Below are 17,754 nucleotides of genomic sequence, written 5' to 3'. Positions count from 1 at the left end.
TCTACACTGCAAGGATATATCCAAGCTTGAACCTTCTCCCTTTAGTTTGGCTCTCAGTAAGTGGGTAACAAGGAGTCGCATCTATAAATAGCTTAATATTCTTGAGCCTGAATGTAGAGAGTTCTTTATCTTATCTAATTCTACTAATAAATTTTGCACTGATGCTTGTGAGCCAATGCTACTTATAAACACCGGATGAACTGATTTGTTTTGATAAAAAATATAGTATAAGATTATATTTAAAGATATGTGCTTATGTTCTGATGCTAATGGGAGTATTGCAGTTTTAATACTAATGTACAGGGAGGTTTTACGGGTAGGAGTATGGTGGATGGAATATTTATTGCAGGTTAATCATTTTATGTTATCACAGATTAATTTTCTGTTTTTTATTCTTATGGAAAAGTGTTATAAGCTTTTAAATTAAATTAGATATAACTGGACATATACAACTTCCTATCCTTTCCAGTTTATAACTAAACCAATACAACAATTAAGCAGTTTAAACTAGATGAAAAAAATGTTTGTGCTAATTATGTTTAGTGAAATAAACAAGAGCATGGTCTTTTTATTGAGAAATAGAAGAAATAGGTAACAATATTAAAGCTTTACTTTGAACTTATTTGTTAAGTTATGTTACATTGTTTAACTTATTATCTATTTATTCTGACCTCTTGTTTGCCATCTTATGGCTACCTTTCTCTCCTGTTCCTTACAGTCCCATCCCCTGTCCCTGTTTGATGTACTTTCTACCTTCAGTTTGGATGTAAACCGGTATGATGTAATCACTAATTCCGGCATAGAAATGAATTAAATAAATAAATAAATAAATAAAATGCAGACACTTACACAAGAGAGGTGCTTTCAAAGGCTGCCATACAACTTTACAGTGTTGGCGATACCTCAATTACAAGTTTTCACTAAGTATGAGGTTATGCACTTTAGGGACTAGATTCTGACCAAATAATGTGTCTTATTCCTTTAGCGACAGTTGCTAAGCTTTCTCAGTAACGGGCAGAAGCTGGCTTCCATGGCTGTCTAGATATGTTGGCATACCTTGCTTTCCTGCTTCAATGGAACATGAAAATGATGCTAGAGCAAGCCACAGTACTAGTACTCTGTACTATGTGGTAGATGAGAAGTACAGAGAAACCAAACGAGTCATGAAATGAAAAGCTACTGCATAATTCTAGTATATAATTCTCCTTCTTTACTCCCAGCTCTAGCTAATACACAAAGGGTGTATACTGCTAAGTAATGATTTATGTAGTCAAGGTGGAAACTTCTTGTAGCATGCCCTAGATACCAGTTTTCCCCCTCTAAAAACTCATATCAAGTACAAGTAAGGGTTATGTTATAGAGCCTGATCCATTAGCTGTCCTTCCATGTAATTCAAAGAGAAGGAAAGATTATAGTAGCATTATCCATGCTCAATGCAGCAGTCAAAAAACAGGTGAATATAGAACTGCTTGTTAACTGCAAGAACCTATAATGAGCTGTCAGCTAAGGTGCCGATGCAATAAGATACGCTGATGCTGCGGGTTTGTGTGCGCCTATACCTGCGTTTGTACCCACATTTTCCCACACAAAGCCCTATATGGGTATGTAATAAGGTTTTCGTATGCAGGAAAAAAGTGCATACAAGCGTGTTTACAGACCTGCAGCTTTTCTGCACGAGTGCATGCTAAAATGGCATGCAAAGGAGGTGATTATCTATCTACAGGTAATGCAGGGAGCCACAGTAGCAGGGATATCTGGTTAGTGCGGGTTTTTTAATTCGGATTTTTAGCGCCTAGGTCAGGGCAGGAGGTAAGTGAAAGTGCCAGTGTGGAGACAAACTTTTGATGCTTTTGTGGGTCAGCCAAGTGGCATATGGAACAAATAGAGAGAAGGCAACTTTTCAATGAGGCAGAATCGCTGATCTGAATTTCATGCTCTTGCCAGCAGAGTCCAACCATGAAGGGGTTAGATATTGCTCTACCCACCTTCACACCAACTTCTGGACTACTAATTTATTCATTTTTTTTTAAAAAGAAAGACTTTCACACGCAGATGGGTGTCCGTGCACAGGGCCATTAGCACGCGTTACTGAACTCATTAGGGTGCATATGCTTGGTGCACGTAGATTTTATGCATGTATCTAATTAGCATACATAGCCGTTATTACATCCTGCGCTTCCGCTGGTTTTTGTCGCACGTGCCCAGAAATCCGTGCAGAAAAATCAGCATGTATTTAAGCACAGGTCTTATTACATTGGCCCCTAGAGTGACCACAAATAGATAGGTATTTCCTGGCCGATTAACTGTCTGGAGGACTTAAAGGCATGAGGAAGAAAAGAGAACATGGAAAACTTGCCTTAGAAGTTATGCTTTACAGCAGTAGAGGCAGAACTATTGGGATTACTTTCCAAAAATAATCCCACTTATTTATTTATTTAAAATCTTTTCTATACTGTCGTTTAGTAGTGCACCATCACAACGGTCTACAGAATCCCATATAAACATCCCCTCCCCCAACTTTCAATTAGTTGTTTATTAAGGAAATGGTTAGTGGACCCCAAGCCTCCATCTCCCTCTTTTTTTTTGGTCATGCCCTTGACCAAAACCTGGGTGCTTCTGGAGTGTGGCTCATTCCATCAGCTCACTTATAGGCCGATGCAATACAGTGCGCTCAGCTGAGCGCACCACTTTACTGCCACTTGAACGTGCGTTTTGGATGCGTGTCCAAAACTCCGCATGCAATAAGGGGATTAAGTGCGTCCAAAGCGCATGTCCAAACAAGAGCGAAGCTAATAGCACTCATCACATGTCAATTCATGTTGATGAGGCCATTAGCTATTAACCCCCCCCACACACACAAACACAAACACACCCGGATGCCAAAAAATAAAATAGTGCGCCTAGGAGCAGGTGTTAATTCATGACGAGCCCCAAGTTTACAGAAAAGCAGAAATTACTGCTTTTCTGTAGTTCCTCGGACTTAATATCATGGTGATATTAAGTCGGAGGAACCTAAAAAAAGGAGAACAGAAAAAAAGTGTCGCCAGCAGTCAAGTTAGGAAAACAAACCCTCAATTAACGAGCGTCCATTTTCCAAACTCGTGGCTGTGCACCGCTGACAGGGTGCCCAATGCCAAGGAGGCACAAGGGACACACAATTTTTTCTTAGTGCCTCCTTTCTACTGCAGCAGCCTATTTAAATAATAAATCAGGTGCCCAGGAGAGGTGGATTGTCGCGCATTAAGAGAGCAGGCGCTCAATCATGAGCACCCATTTAATGCGCACCAATATTGCATCGGTCTGTTAATGTTTCCAATAAAAAGCAAAATTGCTTACCTTGTAATAGGTGTTATCCCAGGACAGCAGGATGTAGTCCTCACATATGGGTGACGTCATTCACGGAGCCCTAATGCGGGAAAACTTCTGGTAAAGTTTCTAGAAGCTTTTAACTGGCAGCCTGGGGCTACTGAGCATGCCCGGCATGATATTCCCTGCCACAGGGGTCTCACTTCAGTCTGGTATGTAGCAATAAGCGTTAGCAAAGGAAAATAATAAAAGTCTGAGGCCCAACTCCGCGGGGTGGCGGGTGGGTTCTGTGAGGACTACATCCTGCTGTCCTAGGATAACACCTATTACAAGGTAAGCAATTTTGCTTTATCCCAGGACAAGCAGGATGCTAGTCCTCACATATGGGTGATTAGCAAGCTAGAGGCTGAGTCATTGTCCATGTAGCTAGCAGTGATGCTTTGTTGAGGAAATGATGCAGCCAAAGATCACAGCAGGTTGGTTGTAGAAGGAGTTGGGATTAAACTGGAAACAAGTTCTTTAAGACAGATTGTCCATAGGCTGAATCTTGTCGTCCTTGCTTGTCCAAACAGTAATGAGCTGCAAAGGTGTGAAGAGAACTCCATGTTGCTGCTTTACAGATGTCAATGACTGGCACTGAACGAAAATGTGCTACTGAAGTTGACATTGCTCTTACTGAATGCGCCTTTACTCGCCCTTGGAGAGGAAGGCCTGCTTTTTCATAGCAAAACTGTATGCAATCTGCTAACCAATTGGATAGAGTATGCTTTCCCACTGCTTTACCCGGCTTATTTGGATCATAAGAGACAAAAAGTTGATTAGATTTTCTCAGGGACGTAGTGCGATTCAAATAAAAAGACAATGCACGTTTACAGTCCAAAGTGTGTAAAGCTCTTTCTCCTTGGTGAGAGTGAGGCCTTGGAAAGAATGTGGGTAGAACTATGGTTTGATTTAAGTGGAACTCCGTAACTACCTTAGGAAGGAATTTTGGGTGTGTACGGAGAACCACTTTGTCATGGAGAAACTTCGTATAAGGTTCATACGTGACAAGTGCATGTAACTCACTAACCCTTCTAGCTGATGAAATAGCTATTAGGAAGATAGTCTTCCATGTGAGAAATTTAAGATCACAGGAATCTATGGGTTCGAAAGGAGAACGCATTAATCCTGTTAAAACCAAATTCAGATCCCATTCTGTGACTGGAGTCCTAATTGGTGGTTTAAGGTGAGTTAGACCTCTCATAAACCTACTGACGAGAGGTTGTGTGGATATAGGTGCATCTCCTATCTTGTTATGATAAGCTGAGATTGCGCTCAAATGTACTCTGATTGATGAAGTCTGAAGACCAGAGTCTGAAAGATGGTACAAATAGACTAGAAGAGAAATCGTGGGGCAAGTGAAGGGATTAATATTGTTTTGCTTGCACCAGAAAGTGAACCGTTTCCATTTGAAAGAATAATTCTTTCTTGTGGAAGGTTTGCGTGAAGCTATGAGTACTTGAGAAACATTGGTTGAAAGATTGAGTGGTTGTAGGATTAAGCTTTCAACATCCATGCAGTCAGGGATAGGGATTGAAGGTTGGGATGGCGAAACCGACCCTGATCCTGAGTTATGAGATTGGGAGCTACTCCCAGGCATATTGGATCCTTGACTGAAAGGTCTAGCAGTGTGGGAAACCATACTTGTCGAGGCCAATATGGGGCTATGAGAATCATGGACCCTTTGTCCTGTTGTAGCTTCACCAGCGTCTTGGTGATAAGCAGTATTGGAGGATATGCATATAGTAGGCCTGAGTTCCAAGGGCGAGCAAAAGCGTCCTTGGCTGGCTGGTTCTTCTATTTGTGTAGGGAACAGAAGTTGTCCACTTTGTGGTTCAGATGCGACGCAAAGAGGTCTGTTGTTGGTTGTCCCCAACGTTGGAATATCTTGGTCGCTATCGAGGGATTCAGGGACCACTCGTGTGGTTGGAACTGGCGACTGAGTCGGTCTGCTAGTATATTTTGAATTCCTGCTAGATAAGTAGCCTGTAGGAACATTGAGTGACTCAAGGCCCAGTCCCAAATTTGTGCAGCTTCTTGACAAAGGAGATACGAGCCCGTACCTCCCTGTTTGTTGATGTACCACATGGCTACCGTATTGTCTGTTTGGATCAGCACAGTTTTGTGTGAAAGGCAGTCCTTGAACGCATGCAGCGCATAACGTATAGCTCGAAGTTCCAGAAAATTGATTTGATATGTGGCTTCGAGTTTTGTCCAAGTTCCTTGAGTTTGAAGAGAGTTTATGTGAGCTCCCCACCCCAAGGTGGATGCATCTGTAGTTAATGTTATCTGAGGGACTGGTTTTTGGAAGGGTAGGCCCTTGCGTAAATTGTCCTTGATTGTCCACCATTGTAGCGATGAGCGTAGTTGGTGGGTTACTTGGATTTGATAATGTAGTGGTTGAATGGCTTGGATCCATTGTGATCGAAGAGTCCATTGGGTTAGTCTCATGGCAAGTCTCGCCATAGGAGTGACATGAACCGTTGAAGCCATGTGGCCTAGTAAGATTAGAAACTGGTGAGCTGTCGCTTGTTGTTGTATGGAAATTGAGTACGCCAACCGGGACAGTGTGATTGCACGATCTTCTGGAAGAAAAGCGTGTGCAATGTTTGTGTTTAATTCTGCTCCTATGAATTGGAGTAGATAAGAAGGGTTCAGGTGGGATTTTTGATAATTGATGAGGAATCCCAGCTTGTGAAGTAACTGTATTGTGTAATGCAGAGAGTTTACTGCTCCTTGTTGTGATTGACTTTTGATTAGCCAATCGTCGAGATAAGGAAAAACATGAACACCTTGTTTGTGCAAATGACCCGCTATCACTGCCAGGCATTTGGTGAATACTCTGGGAGCTGAAGCCAGGCCGAATGGTAACACTCTATATTGGAAATGCTGATGTCCTACTGTGAATCGCAGATACTTGCGATGAGGCGGGAATATAGGAATGTGTGTGTATGCATCTTGAAGATCCAGAGCACAAAGCCAATCTCCCTTTTGTATTAGTGGAAGCATGGTGCCTAGCGAAACCATCCTGAATTTTTCTTTCCGTAGGAATTTGTTGAGATTTCTGAGATCTAGAATGGGACGTAGGCCTCCGGTTTTCTTTGGAATTAGGAAATACCGGGAATAGAATCCTCTTCCCTTCTGAGCGTGTGGTACGTGTTCCACAGCTTTTGCCTTCAGAAGAGCAGATAATTCTGTTTGTAACTGAGGTATGTGATTGAGATGGGAGTTTTGTGGTGGAAACTCCTGAGGGAGAGATAAGAAGTTAGGCGGTATCCTTGATGAACAGGACCCAATGATTGGTTGTAATTTTTGTCCATTCTTTGTAGAAATGGGAAATTCTCCCTCCAACTGGTAAGTTGGGATAGGGATTGGGTAATTGGGTTTGTGCTCTGAAATTTATTTCAAAAGCCCGAGGTTGAACCTGTTTGAGGAGGTGGCTGTGGCCTTGCAGACCGTTGTTGTCTCTGTTGCGGTCTTTGTTGAGACCTTGGAGGTCTTGACCTAGAGACCGGAGGATAGTATCTCTTTGGTCGATAGAAGGGACGTTTAGCCTCTCTACATGATGGTCTGCGAGTTGTATGAGTTGCAGTGTCATGAGGTAACGTTGAGAGTTGTTTCAATGTTTCCGAATGCTCTCGAAGCTGGGCGACGGCATCCTGCACTTTGGTACCAAACAAATTATCCCCCTGACAAGGAAGGTCTACTAATTTGTCCTGGACTTCAGGGCGTAAATCTGAAGCCTTTAGCCAGGCCCACCTTCTTGCACTGATGCTGGATGCTGCTGTTCTAGATGATGTTTCGAAAGCATCATAGGCTGCCCTTACCTCATGCTTTCCTGCATCTAAACCCTTTTGGACAATCTGTTGTGCTGCCTCCTGTTGTTGCTGAGGCAGAGATGGTAGAAACTCTTCAATTTGTTTCCAGAGATTCCTCTGGTGCTGCGTCATGTAGAGCTGATATGCAGCAATTTTAGAATTGAGCATGGCTCCCTGGTAGATTTTTCTGCCCATTAAATCTAAAAATCTACTGTCCTTTCCTGGAGGGATTGAGGCATGAGTTCTGGATCTGCGGGATTTTTTCTGAGCAGATTCTACAACCAGGGAATTGTGAGGAAGTTGAGGTTTCTCAAATCCTGGGGCTGCTTGAACGAGATAAGTAGAGTCTACTCTCCTGTTTACAGCAGGGGTTGTGCATGGGTGTTCCCATATCCTCTGCTGAAGCTGTAATAGCACTTCATGCACTGGAATGGCTAGATAGTGCTTAGGAGGATCTACAAACTGTAAAATTTCAAGCGTCTGCTGCCTCTCATCCTTTTCAGCCTGGAGTTGGAAGGGTATGGACTCAGACATTTCTTGAATAAAAGAGGAAAATGAAAGGTCCTCTGGAGGTGACTGCTTTTTAGCTTGAGGTGGAGAAGTGTCAGACAAGAAATCCTCTGAGGAATGCTCAGATTCTGTGTCTGACAAGTATCCGAAGTAGGAAGATGATACTGAGGAGGTTCCGGCCTTTGAGGTGGAGGAACCCCTGAAGGTCCTTGTAAGGGATCTTGAGGATCCGGTGAATGTTCTCTGTCCTCTTCTTCTTGTCCAGGTGCTATGGGCAATGAGGCCAGGAGGTCTTGATACCTCTTAGTGAGGATGCTATGTAACTGTGCTTCAGAAGTGGAAGTGTCTGGAGCTGTAAATGAAGAGTGTTTAAATTTTCCCGATGACTTTTGAGTTCAAGATGTTTTTCTTGGCACAGGTGCTTTAGACGGTGCCATTGTGTAGAGAGACATCAATTGTGAAATAGGTGGAATCGATGAAGTATTGAAGGTGAACATCGATATTGGAATCATCGATGAAATTGGCCTGGGAGTCATCGTGGGCATCGGAATTTGTGAAGGAACCGATGGCATCGATGGTGCGTGTAATGAGAATGGAACTGTCATCGAAGAAGTCATCAGCGGAATCGATTAAGTCATTGCTGGCATCGGCGTATATGCCGGCATCGACTGAAGTATCGGCATTATCGGTGGAGTCGCCGGCATCGGCTGTGAAGCCAGTATCGAAGGTAGAGACATCGGCGATTCCGCCGGCATCGACACGGTGGTCGGCATCGACACGGTGGTCGGCATCGGCGATGACGCCGGAATTTGATGCTGCAAGGCATCAGTGACTATTTGTTTAATTAAAGCAGTCAAGTCGGTAATCGGAGTTGATACTTGCTGCGATGTCGATGGTATCGATTCCGGAACCGATGGCACCGAAGCGGAGGAAATTCTTTGCTTCTTATGGATCGGTTCCTCCGGCGGCGGAAGCAGTGGAATCGATCGATGCCGTCGGTGTTTATGCTTAGAACGTGGTTCAGATACCGACCTTGTTGATGATGTGGAGGGTGTTGGAGAGGAGGCATCCCCCGAACCCTCCGGAAGTCTTTTCTTAATCAGTATCTTCTTTGAGAGGCCTATCGGCGATGATTTTGTGGACGTCGTCGGTGAAGGCCCTGGTTGAATTTGGAAAATTTGTGCCATTTTTTCTTGGCGGAGTTTTCTGCCTTTTACCGTCATTTCTTGGCATTTTGAACAGGCAGCGATGTCATGTTCTCCTCCAAGGCACCGAACGCATTCGGTATGCGGGTCCGTTATGGACATTGTTCGGTTGCAGGCCGGGCACTTTTTGAAGCCTGATGTTTTCTCGGTCGACATCCGTCGATGGAAAATAGGAATTTTCTTAGCGAAAATTAAGGTATTTGTCACCAGCCGGTGACAAAGTGTATGAGACCCGCGATGGGCAAATTTTACACAAAAAATTGTGAAGTTGTGAGGAAAACCTCACAGGGCTCCTGTGACCCGCGATGTCGTTAGCAGCGCGGAAAAAAGAAGACTGAAGTGAGACCCCTGTGGCAGGGAATATCATGGCATGCCGGGCATGCTCAGTAGCCCCAGGCTGCCAGTTAAAAGCTTCTAGAAACTTTACCAGACGTTTTCCCGCATTAGGGCTCCGTGAATGACGTCACCCATATGTGAGGACTAGCATCCTGCTTGTCCTGGGATAAGAGCAAAATCACTAAAAGCTGTGTGGAGAGAAACGGGAAGAAGAAAAGTTGTACACTGTATTATGTAGTATTTCAGAACTCCAAATAGTGTGCAGTTAGAATATTTTATTAAGCAATACAGGAATAATTTAAGTCAGCATTTTTTAAGTTCTTTAACTTATAGAAACATATAGAAACATAGAAATGACGGCAGAAGAAGACCGAATGGCCCATCCAGTCTGCCCAGCAAGCCTCACACATTTTTTCTCTCATTCTTATCTGTTTCTCTTAGCTCCTTGTTCTATTCCCCTTCCACCCCCACCATTAATGTAGAGAGCAGTGATGGAGCTGCATCCAAGTGAAATATCTAGCTTGATTAGTTAGGGGTAGTAGGGGCAGTAACCGCCGCGATAAGCAAGTTACACCCATGCTTATTTGTTTTTACCCAGATTATGTTATACAGCCCTTATTGGTTGTTTATCTTCTCCCCTGCCGTTGAAGCCGGGAGCTATGCTGGATATGCGTGAAGTATCAGTTTTTTTCTTCTCCCCTGCCGTTGAAGCAGAGAGCCATGCTGGATATGCATTGAAAGTGAAGTATCAGGCACATTTGGTTTGGGGTAGTAACCGCCGTAACAAGCCAGCTACTCCTCGCTTTGTGATTGCGAATCCTTTTTTTCTTCACCCCTGTCGTTGAAGCTATGCAGGATATGCGTGAAGCATCAGTTTTTTGTTTTTGGTTTTTTTTTTTCCCCCTGCCGTTGAAGCAGAGAGCTATGCTGGAACTTCATCCCTTCCCTTATAATTCCCTTGTACGCCTGGGAGCAGCCATGTTAGCAAAAGAAATCACAAATGATTTCCTACTCATTGGATCTGATTGGACTCTGTTAGCTATATCACATACCTCGCATACTGCATGAACCATTAAGATTCTTTCATGTGGAACAAGCTGAAACACGATAGCCAACATGGAATTGCAGAAGTGCTACTTAAAAATGTGCCTTTACTTAAGGGAATTAATCCTTGCTATATATATTATGAAAAATTAGGTAGTGCAAGGGTACAGTTTTCTTTTAAGAATGCTCTCAGATTTCATATTTTAATGATCCTAAAGAGACCAGGTACAAAAATGTTGTAGAGTTGTCTGTCTCCAGCTGCTGAGATCCAAAGCATGGTTAGTCTACTTGTCATTTTAATCTTTGGGGCCTCCTACTGCCATAGCCAAAAGAGAATTTTACAATAGGGAAATACCAATGTTGAAAAGTTAAAAATCAAATGTTGCAGTACCCTAAGAGAAAAAAATCACTATCAACATCAAACAGTCAGAACAAGGACAGAGAACTGACTTAGCTGAGAGATGACCTTTCCAAAGACAGGATGCACATTCTTGGCAATTGTAGAGATGTCTGCACTGGTACTGAAGCACACACTCACCTTTGGTTTGACTGGAGATGTACGCTGTCTCTTTTTAACTTCAATCCACGGTTCAGAGTCTAAATCTGGCAAACTAGCAGACAGCCCTTTAGACATGACTTGAAGGCTACTCAATTCAGCGCTCTTCTTTGGGCTGGGCTGACTTCCTGTTCTTGGAGAACTTGGTGCAGACTCTGTGTGTTAAATTCAATGTGACATTAGGCTGTTTTAGCTCTTATACTATTTCAATTTACAATCAAGGACTGAAAGCTGAATTGTTAAAAAAACAAATAAAAACAAAAAACAAGCCAACTCAAGATGGCAGCACAACTAATTCACAGTAAGTATCCTTTCTGGAGGACTTACAAAAGTCTTTCTCCAATGTCCATCAAAAGTAAATAGCAGCATTTGCAGATGAAGTCCTGTTTAGGATTAAGACTTCTAAGAATGATGAAAAGACAAAATGCCAAGAAAAAAATATCAATTTTACACAAATTCTCCATAAACATGGAAGGAAAATATAAAAGGTTGATATCACAAATAGAAAAACTGAACTGTGTGTATATAATCTCAGTTTTTTTTTCCTGTGGTCTCCAGAAGTTCAAGCCCTGTGCTTGGAGATCAGAAAAGGTGGATGAAAATAAAAGTGAGGATGAGGATCATATAGGTATAATTTTCTGGATAATGGCTAGCTGCTGATTCAGAGATAGTACAAGCCTTTCACATCTAAACCTTTAAAGACTTCTCTCTGCTTTTTAGCCTACACAGCAAGGCTCCTATTTCTTCTTTTCAACTGTTCTGAAAGTCTAGATGCATAACTGGTTTTGGAGTTGCATCCCTTATGTCCCAATTCACTCCACAACTCTTTCCAATGCTGTTCTTTAGCTCACAGCTAAATATCGCTGCCAGTTGCTTTTTGGCTTCACCTACCTCATGTGTATGAGCAATAAATCTCACATAATCCAAGGAAGTTTTCGGACTTGCAGGAGACTTGCAGATTTTTTTAAGGCTGATTTTTCAAATACAGTAGAGCATCTTATATACAAAGTTACTTTATGGAAAAATAAGCTTTGGTCTGGCTCTGTTATCCGAGATTTGAAACCACACCGCTCTTATACACATGGATGGCACCTGAATAACTAACGTTCTATTGTGTATCAGGTGCAAGCTGAACTGCTGGTAATATAATATTCAAATAACTGCACTTTGTCAAGTCATTGTTTCTCTGCTTTTTTTGCTTTTTTTTTTTTTACATGAGAGCAGTTCTATTACCCTCAGATATCTGCTATCCAGAACAATGAACCCAACCTTTTCAGATATAAAGTGCTCCACTGTATATCAGATGGAGTTTCAGGTGCTGCAAATGCTGACACCTCCGGTAAGACACTGAATGCATGAGATGCTACCGTCGCCAGCATAACTTTCCAGTTTTATTACCATGCTTATCGTTAATACACTATATTACTCTCTCTTGAATTCACAATTATTGTCTCATGCTTATCGTTAATATACATTATTCTTTCTCTTAAATTGCCGTTAATCCTGTTTTATTTTATTACTCCTTTTCTCATGTATTCCCCTCGCCTTGTTATTACAGTTCCATGTATTTCTCTTTCCTTGTTATTACAGTTTCATGTAAACCGACATGACGTACATACGAATGTCAGTATATAAAAACCTTTTACTAAATAAATAAATAAAAATTGGTGAAGGCCTGGAAAAAACAAAGTTTTCCTCTTTCAAGGCCTCACCATGTGGGCTGTGAAAGGCAACTCAGAAAAATGCATGTGTCAGAATTTCATGGTTTTGGGTCCAGAATTTAAGTGTCTGCTTCACCCCCCCCCCCCCCCCCCCCCAAAAAAAAAAAGAAAGCTGAATAAAACCTGAGTGTTCATTAAATCTTTTACCTATTTCATATTCTAGGCTTGGTTTCTCTAGACATAGCCAATACACAATTCAGAGCGACAGTGCAGATAATTTCAAATCCAACTGCAGAGGACAAGAACTGAACTTTATTGTGCTTACTCACGCCACTAAAAATGACAATAGCAAATACCAGTGTGTGAGCTGAAGGCTTTGCCTGGTATGAATTCCGGGCAGTCAACAAGACGAGAGAAGTCTGTTCGAGAGACGTCAGGTGGAGGAGGACCAGGAATGGGCCACTTCTGAGGTTCAACCTTTCTTCTTATTTTCTGGTCAACTACTTCCACCTCCGTGCTGTCCTTTAGGGCCTATGCCAGAAAAAGTCTATATTAATGAAAAAGCCTCCACTACCATCTCATGAATCAAATTATTCTTTTAAACATAAGGCTCTAAAGTCATTAATTATCAATCTCAAAATTACATTTATAACTGAGAAATCATCTCAATGAACAGTGCATGTGTTAAAAATCAGTTAATTCAGGTCCTGGGGGAGATCACCAACACTAACTCTCATGCACTTATCTAGCCTCGCTTCATCGTTCCCCCAATCCTGTTTGAAAAATTTTCAAGTAAAAGTTTAAAGCTGCAAGTATTCAGTAACATTCCCTATAATCTCTTAAGTAGGAAATGAAAAGGGGAAAAGATTAAATATATGGAACATCTCCATAGTCCATCATTATAACCTCTTTCTGCAGAAGGAGAAGCATGCCAACATAAGCAACTCCCCAGTAAAGTTATTCTGAACTGAATAACTCACAGTGCTATATATATTAACAAGATGACATGTAATTTAAAATAGTTACTTATCTCAGTTATGCTGGGAGAAGTGTATGCTAAAGCTATACCAAGTTGTTTCTACTGTCTTTGCTATGCCTCATCAAGGATATGGCTAACAATGTTCAAGAATTTGCGTTTTAGGTGCACTTCACCATAGCAGGAATGTCTATTTTTGAGGGTGTATCCATTTGTCTATCTGTATGCATGCGTGTCACCCATAGGGTGTAGCATGAACAGATTGGGGTTGGCTCAAGTGAGCTACAAGCTTGATGGGGAGTCTAGGCCCTGCCATCCTAAAGACAACTTTGGAGCCACCTAAATCAGCCTAAGTGTTGGCAGGGAGCCCAAGTCCTTCCAAGTGAAGAGGATCCAAAGCTAGGGAACATGACCAGTGGGGTTGGCAAGAAACCCAGGCCCCACCAATCAAAGAGGACATAGAGATGGATTAGTGAGGAGTGTAGGTTCTGCCAAATGAAGAGAATCCCAAAGATGGGGAAAGTGAAGATAAAAAATTGGCTGAGCTGGGAAGGTGAAGAGAACATGGAGTGGACAGTGCAAGCAATAAACTGTGGGACAACTGCCAGGAGCTTAAAATACTTACATTGGTGGCAGTAGGGGTGGAAGCTGCCCAAACTTAAAGGGTCCTGTTGCTTCCAGCAGGTATTTATAACTGTATATCCAGTAACCCATTGGATATTTTTATTTATTTACAGAGACAGATAAGGGGAAATCTGGGGCTCTGCTGAGTCCAATGTTCAAGTTCAGTCTGCCGGCTTGTTCAGCCCTACAGTGCCAGCAGTCTGTACCTGAACTAGAAAATAGGAGTGTTCAGCTCTGTGGTACTCAGAGAGAAGAGAATACCAGAAAAACCCTCACCCTTCGGGGGGTGGAGGGGGGGGGGGAGCAGCCTGAGAAAAACACTGACACACAGCTTGGCATACAGACGTGGTAGTTCTACCCCCGAAGGAATGGGAGGGGCCCTTGTGGGTCACTGTACGATTCCAATTCCCCTTTCTCCCCTGCCGTTGAAGCAGAGAACCAAGATGGAGTTGCATCAACAGTATCAAGGCTTATTGGTTAAGTGTAGAAACCGCCACACCAGCCAGTTACCCCCATGCACTCTTTTCTTCATTTCCATCCTTTAGCCTTTAGGGAAACAGTATTTATCCCATGCCCTTTTGAATTCTTTCACTGTTTTGGTTTTCATCATCTCCGCCAGAAGGGCATTCCGGCATCCACCACCTCTCCGTGAAGAAATATTTTCTGATGTTTGTTCTGAGACATCCTCTCTGGAGTTTCATTTCATGACCCCTAGGTTCTACTGATTTCTTTCCAAAAGAAAAACTTTGACGTTTGTACATCATTAAAACCTTTCAGATATCTGAAGGTCTGTATCATAACCTCTGTGCCTCCTCTCTTCCAAGGTATACATAATCATATCCTTCATTCTCTTTTCAAAGGTTTTCTGATACTGACCCCAGAGCATTTTCGTAGTCATTCTTTGGACCGCCTCCATCCTGTCTCTATGCCTTTTGAGATAAGGGCTCCAGAACTGAACACAGTACTCCCGGTGAGGCCTCACCAAGAACCTATACAAGGGCATTGGCACCACCTTCTTCTTACTGGTTATTCTCTCTATGCAGCCCAGCATTCTTCTGGCTTTACCTATCACCTTTGCCATCTTCAGATCAGACACTGTCACCCCAAGATCCCATTTTCTTGGTCCTAGCATATCAGCTCCCCCCCTTCCCCCATCACATACAGCTCTTCTGGATTACCACATCCCAGATGTATAAGTCTGCACTTCTTGGCATTGAATTCCAGCTGCCAAATCTTCGACCACTCTTCAAGATTTTGTAAATCACTTTTCATTCCCTCTGCTCCTTAAAGTGTCTCCACTCTGTTGCAGATCTTGGTAACATCTGCAAATAGACAAATTTTACCTTCTTTCCTTTCAACAAAGTCGCTCACAAAGATACTGAACAGAACCAGTCCCAATATTGATCCCTGTGGCATTCCACTTAAAACATCTCTCTTCAGAGTAGGTTCCTTTTACCATTAGAGTGTGTTTAACAGTGAACCAGTTTGTAATCCATGCCACCACCTTGGCACACACTCCCAAGCTTCTCATTTTGTTCACAAGCCTTGTATGAGATACGGGATCAAAAGCTTTACTGAAATCCAAGTAGATGACATCGAGCACTCTTCCTCGATCCAATTCTCTAGTCACCCAATCAAAAAAATCAGATCTGTCTGACCACGACCTTCCTCTGGTGAATCCATGCTGCTTCAGGTCCAGCAGCTGACCGGATTGTAGATAGTTCAGTATCCTTTCTTTCAGCGACTCCATTAATTTTCCCACCACTGAGGTGAGGCTAATTGGCCTGTAGTTTCCAGCCTCTTCTCTGCTGCCACTTTTATGAAACTAGATCACAACTGCTCATCTCCAATCTCATGGCACCATTTCCAGGAATTTGTTGAACAGGTCATTTAGCGGACCTGTTAGAACATCTGAGTTCTCGTAGTATCCTGGGATGTACCTCATCAAGCCTCATGGACTTGTCTAAATTTAGTTTTCCTAGTTCTTCACATACTTAGTTTTCTGCAAAAGGAGTTGTGTCTGGCCCGTTTTCTTCTAATGGTCTTGTCAACCAGCAATAGTCCTTCTCCAGGGTCTTCTTTAGTGAATACTGAACAGAATTATTTGTTTAATAATATTTCTACCATTTCCTTGTCTGTCTCGACACATTGCTCCTCACCACCTTTCAATTTCACTATAACACTTTGGGCTTTCCTACTTTCTCATATCTGAGAAATGTTTTGTCACCCTCTTATCTCTTTGGCAATTCTTTCTTCCACTTGACCTTTTGCTTTTCTGATTTCTTTCTTTGTCTCCCTCAGTTTCACCAGATATTGTTCCCTCTGTTCCTCTTTTTGGTATCCTTTATATCTCCTAAACGCTGATCTTTTTGCCTTTATTTTTGCAACCACTTCAGGGAACAAAATTGGTTTCTTTTTCCTTGTAAATTAACTTCTGATAGTAACCCAGATACTGCTACTACAAACAAAACTTGAGTCAAGACCTGGCAAAAGTTTTTAAAAACAAAATTGCTAAACTTATGGAAAATCTAGATAAAACCCCCCAGCAAGACAAACTAACCAGTAAAGATGTAATAACATGGTCCAACTTCGAAATGGTCTCGATTGTAGAAATTGAAGGCCTAATTAAGTCCTTAAATCCTGCAAATCATTCACTTGATGAAATTCCAATAAGCACTCTAAAAAAAAGTAACACAGACCATCGCTCCAGTTATTACAACCATGTGGGCACCAGAAACTGCAAAGGACGAAGAAAATATTTCATTCCTTTCAGAAAATGGGCTATATCAGGATGAGCTGACAAGGATCCAGCATTTACCTGATCCCTAAAACAAGCGAGTGCCACTACTTGTACATTTAAAGAATTGAGAGCCAAGCCTTTATTCAAGCCATCATGCAAAGATTCCAAAATGAGCAGAAACTTGACCAAGGAAGAAAGAGCACCTTGATTCTCATACTAGGCCTCAAACACTCTCCAAGCCTGCACATAGGCCAAGGAAGTGGCGAACTTTCTATCTCTTAGCAAGGTGGAAATCACTGCCGTGGACTATCCACTTTTCAGCAAGCGAGTCCTATCAAGGGCCATACTGTAAGACAAAATCAAGTCGGATCTTTGTGAAGAACAGGTCCCTACGCACTGGAAGTTGAAGAGGCGAATTCACTAGGGGCCTCCGCAGATCTGCACACCACAGTCTCCCGGGCCAATCCGGAGTGATCAAGAGCACCATCCCTCTATGGCATTCAATCCTTTGAATCAGTCTGCCCAACATGAGCCATGGAGGAAAGGCATACAAGCAACTTGTCTTTTGGCCACTTCTGCATGAGGGCATCGATCCTCAATGACATCTTCCTGTGGTTGAAGAAATGCGGAACCTTCACATTATGCAAAGTGGCAAACAGGTCTAGGAACAGGAGACCACAGCAATACTGAATCAGCTGAAACACCTCATCTGACAACACCCACTCTCCTGGGTCAGACCCTCCCTGCTGAAAACGTCTGCTCTTCAGTTATCTTTGCCTGCAATATGCAAGGCTGAGATCATATGGAGATTCACCTCTGCCCATTCCATAAGTTGATCTATTTCCTGCGAAACTTGTTGGCCCTTGCTACCTCCCTGCCGATTAATGCAAGTCACAGTCGTTGCATTGTCTGACATTCGGACCAATCAACCATGCAGCC

General features: G+C 42.5%; 1 protein-coding gene across 5 annotated transcripts in view; it reads right to left on the bottom strand.

The window, feature by feature from the left end:
- Window positions 1-17,754, bottom strand: part of LARP1B (La ribonucleoprotein domain family member 1B) — a 579,846-nt gene that overhangs the window by 263,956 nt on the left and 298,136 nt on the right. For 4 of the 5 annotated variants that reach the window (XM_029591442.1, XM_029591271.1, XM_029591184.1 and 1 more), the window contains 2 exons: window positions 12,832-13,006; window positions 10,797-10,969 (listed from right to left, as the gene is read on the bottom strand). In XM_029591442.1, the coding sequence (XP_029447302.1) occupies window positions 10,797-10,969; window positions 12,832-13,006 (348 nt within the window). Of the gene's footprint in view, window positions 1-10,796; window positions 10,970-11,141; window positions 11,217-12,831; window positions 13,007-17,754 lie in introns of those variants that run through there. The other variant, XM_029591526.1, reaches the window with a different exon arrangement.

The sequence above is a fragment of the Rhinatrema bivittatum genome, chromosome 1 (assembly GCF_901001135.1).
Source record: "Rhinatrema bivittatum chromosome 1, aRhiBiv1.1, whole genome shotgun sequence".
Lineage (NCBI taxonomy): Eukaryota > Metazoa > Chordata > Amphibia > Gymnophiona > Rhinatrematidae > Rhinatrema > Rhinatrema bivittatum.
This window is presented reverse-complemented; position numbering and strand designations above follow the sequence as displayed.